At 40.9% G+C, this 12,794-nt stretch overlaps 1 protein-coding gene across 1 annotated transcript in view; it reads right to left on the minus strand.

Annotated features, from left to right (window-relative positions):
• Lin54 (lin-54 DREAM MuvB core complex component) overlaps nucleotides 1-12,794 on the minus strand; it is a 68,228-nt gene that overhangs the window by 9,049 nt on the left and 46,385 nt on the right. Inside the window, exons 6-11 of the mRNA XM_013020109.1 lie at nucleotides 6,658-6,731; nucleotides 6,360-6,557; nucleotides 3,824-3,915; nucleotides 2,214-2,285; nucleotides 1,359-1,461; nucleotides 1,072-1,209 (exon numbers count right to left, since the gene is read on the minus strand). Of these exons, the coding sequence (XP_012875563.1) occupies nucleotides 1,072-1,209; nucleotides 1,359-1,461; nucleotides 2,214-2,285; nucleotides 3,824-3,915; nucleotides 6,360-6,557; nucleotides 6,658-6,731 (677 nt within the window). The remainder of the gene's footprint in view (nucleotides 1-1,071; nucleotides 1,210-1,358; nucleotides 1,462-2,213; nucleotides 2,286-3,823; nucleotides 3,916-6,359; nucleotides 6,558-6,657; nucleotides 6,732-12,794) is intronic.

The following is a 12,794-nucleotide window of genomic DNA, read 5'->3' on the forward strand; positions in this document are numbered from 1 at the left end:
AAGAAAGAAAGAAAGAAAGAAAGAAAGAAAGAAAGAAAGAAAGAAAGAAAGAAAGAAAGGAAGGAAGGAAGGAAGGAAGGAAGGAAGGAAGGAAGGAAAGGAGGAAGGAAGGGAGGAAGGAAGGGAGGAAGGAAGGGAGGAAGGAAGGAAGGGAAGAAGGGAGGAGAAAATAATAAAATGTACAATGTCTTCAGGCAAGGAGAAGAGGACCTGTATGGTACCTATCACTTCTAAAGAGAAGAAAGCTAGCCCCTGGTAAATGACTGCTGACTATGACACTGCAAGTCACCTCACAATGGTTGGTAACTTCATCTGACTATATTTGATACTTCTCCTTTCCGGGGTTCCAGACCACAAAGCAAACTTTTTTTTTTTCTTGTCAGTCCAGGGGACTGAATTCGAGGCCTGGGTGCGGTCGCTAAGCTTTTGCTCAAAGCTAGCATTCTACCACTTTAGCCACAGCGACACTTTCAGCTTTTTCTGTTTATGTGGTATTGAGGAATGGAACCCAGGGCTTCACGCATACCAGGCAAGCACTCTACCACTAAGCAACATTCCCAGACCCACAAACTTCTTAATGTGATTTAGTTTCCCACACAGCAATATTCTTCAAGAATCTTAGTTCAAGATAATCTCTCATTTCAGGACTATACCCCAGATAGAACATTTATACCCACTTAAGACTCCAAAAGGGCCAGGGAAACCAACAGTGAGCACTGGCCCTCCACTGAGAAGCACTGCTATAGTTACTACATCATTTCCATTTTATTGCTTCTTTTGGAAATTCAATATACTGGGGCTTTGGGTTATGTTCTTTCAGATATTAATGATTGAAGAGTTATGAATTGGTAAGCAGCAACTGAAATTTAAGCTCTAATAACGAGCCCAAGGTAATGTTCCTCTCAATCCCTGCTTGGAAAGCCACGAGGCATTCCTCCAACAAGGGCTCTTAAACATGTGCGTAGTTTCAAACCACAATATTTTCCAAATATCCCACTAAATTTTTGTAGCAGGTTCTTTCTAAAACCCTTCCCAAAGCATGATTGGGTTGTTCTTCAAACAACATCATACCTCATAACATTCACAGTAGTTTTTAAGGCATCCTGACCGTTTGCAGTTGCACCCCTTGCTATGCCGTCGATCTGATTCTCCTTCCTTTCCTTTCCCTATCTTTGGTTTAAAGGCTTCTGGATTTCGGTCAAGGCATGCCTATCAAAACAGATCAAATAGAAGTGGAAGTTGAATCAGATTAAGCACCGCAAATGGAACTAATATTTTTCATGGTAAGACAACTGAATCCTTAAAAAAAAAAGGTAAAATGAGATTTTTTTGTCTGCTAAATGAAAAAAAAAAATCACCTTTATTGCTTTTTGCCTTTCATTTTCATGTTCCAAATTGTTGTAACAATTGGTACAATTGCAGTTGTTGCAAAATTCACCATTGGCAAAGCAATCACAATATCTGGAAGATAAAATGAGTGTAAATTTAAAAAGTCATTAGTAAATAAAAACAGTAATTATTTGATCCTATAGAGTCCTGTGTCTTATGTGTATCACATTACATATAGTACACCTCAGAAATATACTCAGAGCCTAGATACAGAGTTAAAACATACAGGCAACCACAAACTAGAGCTCAAAATTTTACTTAACAACTCTTAGAATTTCAACCTTAAAATCTAATCCAATAAATATGCCAACACATGAATTACATGACTCTATGAGTCCCAAGTAAGTTGTTTCAAAATTTTGGAGAAAATAAATGACTACATTTTGTTGATGTCATCTACTCACTCACTTAAGCTATTGTGCTTTGGGATTCTAAGCTCTACAGCTTTGCATGGAACTGTCATATCAGATCTGTTAATTTAATTCAAATAAGCAAATTAATCATTCAATGATCCTCCAAACCACCCCAAGGTCACAGTTCATGGAGGACACCAAATACCAAGGTTCTAAACATGATCTATTTATTCCAATGAAAAACATAAACTACTTATAACTCATATTGTGTTATCATATATATAATACATTATTTCTTTTTGAACCAATGAAAGGATATTTAAGTGCTATTCTCAAACGTTTACCTGTATGCTTATTAAAAATACTTTCACTTGTAAAATTAATTTATTAAGAATTTCTAATTAGTTACATTTAGTCCTGAGACTATTTCTGATTGTATCAAGTAAGCAAATAACAGCAAAAACCACTTACAATTTCAAACACAGAGATTTTGTACAATTGCAGGGCTTCCTGGGCCGACTGGCAGACTCTGATGGGATTATGCTACTCAAACATAAATAAAGACAAACATGTCAATAAACTTAACATAATTATTTAAAACTAAAAAACGTTACCCTCTACAAATTTCTGCCAAAAGTAAACTTCACAAATGTATCTATCTTTAATGGAATTTTTTATATGTTCCATTTACTTTTTTTTTTCTTGGCCAGTCTTGGGGTTTAAACTCAGGGCCTAGGTACTGTCCCTAAGCTTTAGTGCTCAAGGCTAATATGCTACCACTTGAGCTGCAGCACCACTTCCAGCTTTTTCTGAATAGTTTATTGGAGATAAGAGTCTCACAGACTTTCCTGCCTGGGCTGATTTCCAACAGTGATCCTTAGATCTCAGTCTCCTGAGGAGCTAGGATTATAGGCATGAGCCACCAATGCTTGGCTCCATTTACATTTTTTTAGGGCGGGGGGAATCTGTCATGGGCCTGAACTCTGGGCCTGGGAGCTGTCCCTCAGCTCTTCAGCTCAAGGCTAGCACTCTACCACTTGAGCCACAGAGCCACTTCCAGCTTTTTTTTTTTTTCCTGCTTATGTGGTAGTGAGGAATCAAACCCAGGGCCTCATGCATGCAAGGCAAGTGCTCTACCACTGAGCCACCTTCCCAGCCCCTCCATTTACATTTTTTAAAGAAGTGATCAGTAGGCTCTATAATAGTCTTCCTTTGGGGGCTGGGAAGGTGGCTCAGTGGTAGAGCACTTGCCTTGCATGCCTGAGGTCCTGGGTTTGATTCCTCAACACCACATAAGCAAAAAGAAAAAAGCCGGAAGTGGCGCTGTGGCTCAAATGGTAGAGTGCTAGCCTTGAGCTGAAGAGCTGAGGCCCAGCGCCCAGGCCCAGAGTTCAGGCCCCATGACTGGACCCAAAAAAAAAAAAAAAAAAAAGTCTTCCTTTGGCAAAAAAGAGGTTAAAAACAGCTCAAAACTCTTGAGATTCAATTATAAAAGCTAGTAAAGTGAAAAGGGGTATGCAGAAGAGGCATGAGGGCTTTCTGTAGTTAACTGAAGCACAGCTTCTAAATTGATAATGCAAAGACAGCAATTAACAGATAAAGAACAGTAACAAAACCCAACATAAAAAAAAAAATAGGGGGATGGGAAGGTGGCTCAGTGGTAGACTGCTTGCCTTGCGTGCATGAGGCCCTGGGTTCAATTCCTCAGCACCACATAAGCAAAAAGAAAAAAGCCGGAAGTGGCGCTGTGGCTCAAGTGGTAGAGCGCTAGCCTTGAGCTGAAGAGCTGAAGGACAGCACTCAGGCCCAGAGTTCAGGCCCCATGACCGGACCCCCAAAAAAAAAAAATAGTTAAGGGAGGGAGGAGTAAGGGGACAAATGGTTCAAAGACTTATCTGAGTAAAGGGTGCATGGGTTTTAACCATTTCTATCACATATCTGTTTCAAGTATTTCAAAATAAGTATTTTAGAGGAATGCTAACATAGCTTTAAGGGGATAATCAAATAGGCTATAGTATGGAATGAATATTTAATGTTGTACTGATTCAACAATTTAACTTACACGTTTTTAAAATACGCACCCATTGAATGGAAGCCTTGCCTGAGTCTGGATGCCAGATGTTCCAGTGAAGTTAGAGTTGCTTGCTATAGACACATACGAAGACTGCTGTAGCTGTTAAGAAAGATAAATTTAAGTCATACTTGCAAAAATACTTTCAGATACAATGATTAAGGAGAACAAAAAAATCCAATTACCAAAATAAGAAGAAAAAAATGGAGAGTTTCATACAAACATTACCTCATAAAGCTTTTCTAAGGACTCTGATCAACACCAAGGTGAAATAAATTGAATGCTTTGCAATACTAAATGCTTTAGAGATGTTGAATATACCACAAGTACTAGAATAGCCTCCATGAGCTAGAAAATATTCCTGGCCAGGTGCCGGTGGCTCAGGCCTGTAATCCTAGCTACTCAGGAGGCTAGATCTGAGGATCATAGTTCAAAGACAGCCTGAGCAGGACAGTGCATGAGACTCTTATCTCCAATTAACCACAAGAAAACCCAGAAGTGGTACTGTGACTCAAGTGGTAGAGTACTTGCCTTGAGCTGAAGAGCTTGGGATAGCACCCAGGCCCAGAGTTCAAGCCTCCCAACTGACAAAAAAAAAAAAGGACACTCTATGAATTAATCATCATATTACCAATCAGAGAATGAGAAGTTTGGGGAAGAGTTGTTTCAATTTTACACTAATTTCTAAATATAACAAATGCTAATGATAAAAACAATGAACAATCTCATCCCTTGATCATTCTCCCTAGAACCTTGGCTCCTTCCTAAATCAATTTCAACAGGTTTCACTGCTGAACAGTAATTTTTTTTTTTTTGGTCGGTTGTGGATGCTGTCTCTCAGCTCTTCAGCTCAGCCATAGCGCCACTTCCGGCTTTTTCTGCTTATGTGGTGCTGAGGAATCGAACCCAGGGCCTCATGCATTCTAGGCAAGCACTCAACCACTGAGCCACCTTCCAGCCCCTGAACAGTAATTTTTAATCTAACTAAACATTTTTTTTTTTGGTTGGTCATGGGGCTCGAACTCTGGGCCTGGGCACTGTCCCTCAGCTCTTCAGCTCAAGGTGAGTACACTATCACCTGAGCCACTGCACCACTTCTGGTTTTCTAGTGGCTTTGAACTGCAACCCTCAGATCTCAGCCTCCTAAGTAGATAGGATTACAGGCGTGAGCCACCAGCTCCCTGCTAACTATACATTTTGTTAAAGTAACCTAGGGAGTTGTTAATTTACTTTTTGGTTGTTGTTTTTGGTCGTGGGGCTTGAACCCTGTCCCTTAGCTCTTCAGCTCCAGGCTAGCACTGCATCACTTGAGCCACAGAACCACTTCCAATTTTTCTGGCGGTTTATTGGAGATAAGAGGCTCATGGACTTTCCTGCCCAGGCTGGCTTTGAACCATGATCCTCATACCTCAGCCTTCTGAGTAGCTGAGCGTGAGCCATGGGCATCCAGCTTGTTAGGGAGTGTTTGTGCTTCCTTTTCCTCACTTATAAGCAGAGTTCATCAATTCAACAATCTAGAATCCAGAAACAAAGTGATAATTTGCTGAATCCTTCCATGAAAACCTCCTGCTTCAGGGAAATCACAGTCCTAGGCCCATCTAGCCTACATGGCTTCCATTCGAAAGATAACAAGATGATGATAATGGATAATCACTGATTATGTCTCTTGGAAACGTTGCTTACTGAAGTTCTTTTTTTTTTTTAGTGGTCATGGGTCTTGAACTCTGGACCTGGGCACTGTCCCTCAGCTTTTCAGCTCAGGCGAGTGCTCTACCACTTGAGCCACAGCACCACTTCCAATTTTCTGGTGGTTTATTAGAGATAAGAGTCTCACTTTCCTGTCTGGGCTGGCTTTGAACCATGATCCTCAGATATCAGCCTCCTGAGTAGCTTGGATTACAGGCGTGAGGCACCAGCACCAGCATTGAAGTTATTTTTTAAGCACCAGTCAGTGGAGTCATATGTATGTATAAGGAAGACAACTATAGTGAGTCTTTTCCAGTCATTGGAACCTTGCTGACTTTAACTTCATCTTTACTTTTTTGTTTGTGTGCCAGTATTAAGGCTTGAACTCAGGGCATAGGCATAGTTTCTCAGATTTTTTACTCAAGGATGATGCTCTACTATTAGCCACAACTCCACTTCTGGCTTTTTTTTTTTGGGGGGGGGAGAACGGGCTGGTTAACTAGCAATAAGAATCTCATGAACTTTTCTGCCTGGGCTGGCTTCAAACTTTCATTCTCAGATCTCAGCTAGGATTTTAAGCAAGAGCCATTGGTGCCTAGCTAACTTCAACTTTTTGCCCTACCTTCACATAGTTTTGCTCTCCTGCCAAACTGCTCCAAATTGTGCTCTTTATTTCTAAATGTTGAAGATACACAGAAACAAAGCAAATGTTTTAGCTATCATTTCAGGATTTTTAGAAACACCAAGTTTCATACCAAGTTCTATTTTCTTTTTTAGCAGCTCCAGAATATGCTAACTAGTGCTAGGCATCTCATAGACAATTAGCCTTTTGAAAGTCAATGACTTGGTTTTCAACACACCTGAGTAACATACTGTGCTGGAAGCACTGCATAACCCACGTTTCCTGTTCCTGGAGCTGGAGCCAGGACGGTACCCGGGGGTAGGTTAGTGAGGTTGGGCTGGATCTGTGGCAGTGGTGTGGCAGGCATGATAAGCCGTTGCTGTGGCTGGCTGGTAGTTACTATTTGAGAAGTTGGATTGATTGGTTTTGGAACAACCTAAAGAAAAGGAAATATAGATGAATAATCGCAAAATTAGTTTTGTAGCTATGTAAGTCAGTAGAAATCTCTTGAGATTTGAGAATCATGTGACACTCACCTGTTTGACAGTCTGAGCTGGGACAAATGGAACTGACATCCGTACTGGTGTTGTATTAACCACCACTGGCTTAGCTTTTTAAAAGAAAAAAGATGAACAACTTGTTTATAGAAAACAATACTCAAAACTTTTATCTCAAGTTGCTCTTATGAAAAAAGGCATTTGTTTCTAATTTTGACTAATCTTTGATTAGGATAGTTACCTTTCAAAATTATTTACCCCATCTACCAGAAAACTTATACAATCTACATATTTTATGAGGAAATATTTACAGGTTTGAGGAATTTTATTGAGGTGTGTATACATTCGGCATTAAGTCTAGTCAAAGGAAATTTAGAAAATGAAAAAAGAACTTATATGCCTGAGCCTAAAGAATAACACTGTTTCACCCTACTACTTGTAACTGCTGTTTATGTTCACACCAGAGAAAAACGCACTCATGTACAATTCAATATTTATAGAAAAAAATTAAAAGGCAGCATAGCATATTAATATGGATTCCAAAAATCTTAAAACTGTGGATTCAAACCCTAGTTCTTCATGCTTGTTCCTTCCTCCTCCTCTTCTCCTCTCCTTTCCTTCCCTTCTTCTACCTCCCCTTCTTCCCCCTCCCTCCTTTTTTCTCTCCTTTCATTATCTTGGGGGTGGTAATGGGGTTTCTTTTTTTCTTTTTTGGTGAGGGGGAGGTATAGGGATTTGAACTCAGTGCCTTGAGATTCTTAAACACACACTCTTATCACTTGAGCCAGGCCCTTAGCCCCCAGCTTGGCTTTCTTTCTTTCTTAAAAATTCTATTATTATTTGCTTGGACAGAGGGATTACATTTCGATAAGTCAGGTAATGAGTACAATTCTTAGACAATACCATCCCTTCTTTCACTTTCCCCCAGTTTCTCTCTCCTGTCCCTGTCCACAAGCTGCACTGTTATTTCCCACATAGAGTATAAAGAATACCATGACTATATTTGTTCACCCTTCCTCCCTCCATTTCTGTGCCTCCCTTTTGCCCACCCTAAAAAGACAACAACCCAAAACAAAAACAAATAACAAAAAAAAATCTATTTCCATTTCCTGGAACTTGTTTTGATAAATAATATTTTAGATCTTCAGAAGAATTATACCTTTGGGTTCATCCTGTAACAGTATCCTCTTTTAGTCTGTTTGTGTGTAAATGCCTAGAGCCCTGTATAAGCTATCATCTCCAGTTGTATTTTAGATCTAGCTTCCACATGAGAAAAAATGTGTAGTTTGTCTTACCTCACTTAACATGTATTTTCCTAAAAATTATATGGTATTATTCTTTCTAATCTGTGTAAAATTCCATGTGTATAGGTAACACATTTTTTTGGATCCACTCATCTATTGTAGGGCATCTGGTCTGTTTCCATAACTTGACTACTGTGAATAATATAGCAATAAACATGGATACGCAAATGTCTTTACTATATCCTGACTTGTAATGATCTGGGCACATGCTCAAGGGTGATATGGCTGGGTCATAGGGAACTTCTATGTTTAGTTTTTTTGTTTGTTTTTTTTTTTTGTGCCAGTCATGAAGCTTGAACTCTGGGCCTGGGTGCTGTCCCTGACTCCTTTTGTTCAAGGCTAGCACTCTGCCACTTGAGCCACAGTGCCACTTCAGGCTTTTTCTGAGATTAATTGGAGATAAGAGTCTCACAGGGGCTAGAAATGTGGTTTGGTGGTAGAACGCTTGCCTAGCATGCATGAAGCCCTGGGATGGAGCCCTCAGTACCACATAAACAGAAGTAGAAAGTGGTGTTACGGCTCAAGTGGTAGAGTACTACCCTTAGCCAAAGAACCTCAGGCACAGTGCCCAAGCCCTGAGTTCAAGCCCCAGGACTGGAAATAAAAAGTCTCACAGACTCTCCTACCAATGCTGGCTTGGAACCATGATTCTCAGACTTCTGCCTCCTGAGAAGGTAGGATTACAGGCATGAGCCATGGGTGCCCGACTTCTGTTTAGTTTTTTGAGGAATTTCCAAACCACTTTCCAGAGTGGTTGTACTATTTTACATACTCACCAACAGAACAAAGTAGGGTTCCTTTTTGCCCAGCATCCTTGCCGGTATTTGTTGTTGTTCAACTTCATAATGTTGGCCAATCTAACTGGGGTGATATGGAATCTCAGAGTTGTTTTGATTTGCATTACCTTTATGGCCAGGGATGTTGAGCATTTCCTCCTATGTTTCTTTGCCATTCTTACCTCTTCTTCCCTGAGAAGTCTCTCCTTAGCAATGCCCATTTATTGATTGGTTTACTAATTTTATTTTTTTTGGGGGGGAAGGGGAGTGTCCTACTTTCTAACTACTTAAACCTTTTAGCCTGTACCCTCATCTGCAATATGGGGAGTATGAACCTTATATAAAGGGTTATGCACATTAATTTGTGAAAATTGATTAGAATAGTACCCAACCAGATAGTAAGTGCTCAATAAATGTCAGTTGCCATTATTGTTACTGTTAGTATTCCAAACATTATTAAATAAATGGCACTGTGACCAGTGTTCCTGGAAAACAAATAATAAGACACCTGCTCTCAAGTTTATATTCTAGTAGATCAGATTAAGCAAGAGGCCACATATATGAAATATTATTAAAGAAGCTAACTGCTATGGGATTTCAAAAGAGAATATCCACCTTACTGGCAGAGGATGGGAATGCAGAAAGAGGGCATGTGGGCTGCAGCAGGGCATTCTGTGCACATAGGCAAGCCATAATGCATATTCATAACACGTTCATGAACGGACACTTTGGCTAGGATCTAGAGTTTGTATCTACTCAAACACAAGGACTCTGAATGCTAAAATAGGTATCTGTATACTTCATCTATAGTTTTAACTCTATAGCCAATGAGAAGTGTCTGAGGATTTTTTTTCCCCAGTCCTGGGGCTTGAACACGGGGCTTGGGCACTGTGCCTAAGGTTCTTTTGCTCAAGGCTAGCACTCTACCACTTGAGCCACAGTGCCATTTCCGGCTTTTTCTGTTTATGTGGTACTTAGGAATCGTACCCAGGACTTCATGCATGCTAGGCAAGCAATCTACCACTAAGCCACATCCCCAGCCCCAAAACTAAAGGTCTCCTTTACTCTCTTTTTTGGTGTGTGTCAGTTGTGGGGCATGAACTTGGGGCCTGCACACTGTCCCTAAGACTCTATGTTCAAGGGTAGCACTCTACCACTTGGGCCACAGCACCACTCTAAGCATATTTAAGTACAGAACTATTACTGGAACAATACTGAAATTACTGGAACAATACTGAAAGCTGTGTTTGGCCACAGTATATAAACACAATCAACTTCAAGGAATAAGATAAGGCAGCTGGGCGCTGGTGGCTCACGCCTGTAATCCTAGCTACTCAGGAGGCTGAGATCTGAGAATCACAGTTCAAAGCCAGCCCAGGCAGGAAAGACCCTGAGACTCCCACCTCCAATAAAACACCAGAAAACTGGATGTGGCACTATAGCTCAAGTGGTAGTGTACTCACCTTGAGCTGAAGAGCTGAGGGACAACGCCCAGAGTTCAAGGCCCACACTGACTGCGGGTGGGGAGAGGGTGGGGGAGATAAGGCAGAAGAGCTTACGAGATGAGCACCAAGGGTAACTACACTAAGAGTGGAAGTGCAGACCTGGTGAAAGTGAAATGAATGAGATGGAACCACTAAACAGTAAGAATTGTGTTATAGGGTCTGGGAAGGTGGCTCAGTGGTAGAACGCTTGCCTTGCATGCCTGAGGCCCTGGGTTCGATTCCTCAGCACCACATAAGAAAAAAGAAAAAAGCCGGAAGTGGCGCTGTGGCTCAAGTGGTAGAGCACTAGCCTTGAGCTGAAGAGCTGAGGGACAGCGCCCAGGCCCAGAATTCAGGCCCCAGGACTGGACCCAAAAAAAAAAAAAAAAAGGATTGTGTTATAGACCTCACACACAAACACACACACACGAGCCTGCATGCATGCCTATGCAGGAACATGCGTGTGTGTACCCCTAGAAAACTCAGGTATCCAAGTTTACATGAGTAAACTAAGTTTACACTGAGTTTATTTTAATAGTTCTGCTGGGGACTAAACCCAGAGTCTTCAACATGCTAGGAACAAACAAGTGATCTACCACTTTGTTAATTGTCCCCCCTCCTTGATTTTTTTTTTTTGTTGGTCATAGGGCTTGAACTCTGGGCCTGAGCACTGCTCAAGGTGAACACTCCACCACTTCAGCTATAGTGCCACTTCCTGTTTTGTGGTGGTTTATTGAAGATAAGAGTTTCATGGATGGGCTGGGAAGGTGGCTCAGTGGTGGAGCGCTTGCCTTGCATGCATGAGGCCCTAGGTTCCATTCCTCAGCACCACATAAGCAAAAAGAAAAAAGCCAGAAGTGGCGCTGTGACTCAAGTGGTAGAGTGCTAGCCTTGATCTGAAGAGCTGAGGGAAAGTGCCCAGGCCCAGAGTTCAGGTCCCATGACCAGACACACCCCCCCTCCCCCAAAAAAAGAGTTTCACAGACTTTCCTGCCCAGGCTGGCTTTGAACCAGGATCCTCAGATCTCAGCCTCCTGAGTAGCTAGGATTAGAGGCATGAGCCACCAACACCCGGCTCCTCCTTGTTTTTTTGAAACAAGGTCTCAGTATGTAACTCATGGTGGCCTAGAATTCACAATCCTCCTGCCTTTGCCTGCCTGGCCATGCCTGTGTTTAATGATTGAGAAGGAAGACTAAATGAAATGAAGTGGTCAGAAAACAGACACTATATAATACCCAAGATGGAGAGAGTATAAATATTACTGAGTTAATTTCTTTTATACTATTCCTCATTTCATTACCAATAGTGTTGAAATTTTCACAAAGGCCAATGCAATTTTCAATATTTTAGTCTTTAGAAAAGAACTAAAAATAATTCTTGAGACTGTTTTCACCTTTCTGGCAAGTGTTTGATGCTTTTACTTCCTAAAATTGATTTGTTACTTCAACAAGACAGCATATCATCCTGAAGCAGTCAGGTAAGCATACTTCACTGCCTGCAGGAGTCAGCAGCTAGTACTATTGGACCTTACAGTCAATGTTGTTTTTAGGGTGAGATGCATAGCCTAATTCCCTTTGCATTTAAATAAATCATTATTGTAGAGAAAAAACTGGGATAGTACGAGAGAAGGGGTGACACTGTTCAAAAAGAAATGTACTCTTACTAGGCACTGGTGGCTCACACCTGTAATCCTAGCTACTGAGGGGACAGTGATCTAAGGATCATAGTTTGAAGCCAGCCTGGGCAGAAAATTCCCCATGAGACTCTTATCTCCAATTAACTACTCAAAAACTGGAAGTAGAGCTATGACTCAAAGTGGTAGAGCTAGCCTTGAGCAAAAGAGCTCAGGGACAGAGCCCAGGCTTGAGTTCAGGGACAGAGCCCAGGCTTGAGTTCAAACACTACAACTGACAAAAAAAAAAAAAAAAAGTACACTTCACCTGACTTATGTAACTGTAACTCCACTGTATATCACCTTTGTAATAATAATTTTAAAAATCATTATTATGGAAAAGCAGATCTTCAAAAAAGCATGTTAATATATTTGATGAACTGGAGTACTATTTGTAGTATCTCTGAGTTCAAATTATACCACCAAAGAAACGAAATAATAAATATATAAAACAGCAATAAAATAACCACAAGTTAATGAACAAATATGATTATCTGGTATTACATTGCCCCTCTAGCTATCAGTTCTTGGCAGACTAAAACCTTACAGTCATATACAATAGGATCCTTTTTCCCTATTTTCTGAAGCAACTGCTGACTCAAACTATCAGCTGAATGATCACACCTAATTAAGAGTTCAGCAAGAAAAGGATCAATGTTCTTTCATCAAGTCAAAAGCATCTATTGTTGCCTCATGCCTGCAACCCCCAGCTACTCAGGAAGCTGAAATATAAAGATCAAGGTTCAAAGCTACCCTGTACAGAAAAGTTTGTGAGACTCCAGTTAACCAATAAAAAGCTAGAAGTGGAGCTATGGTTTCAGTGATAGAAATACCAACCTTGAACAACAAAGTCAAGGGCAGTGTGAGGTCCTGAGTTCAAGCTCCAACACACACACACACACACACACACACACACACACACACACACACACACACACA

Source organism: Dipodomys ordii, unplaced genomic scaffold (genome assembly GCF_000151885.1).
Source record: "Dipodomys ordii isolate 6190 unplaced genomic scaffold, Dord_2.0 Scaffold49, whole genome shotgun sequence".
Taxonomy (NCBI): domain Eukaryota; kingdom Metazoa; phylum Chordata; class Mammalia; order Rodentia; family Heteromyidae; genus Dipodomys; species Dipodomys ordii.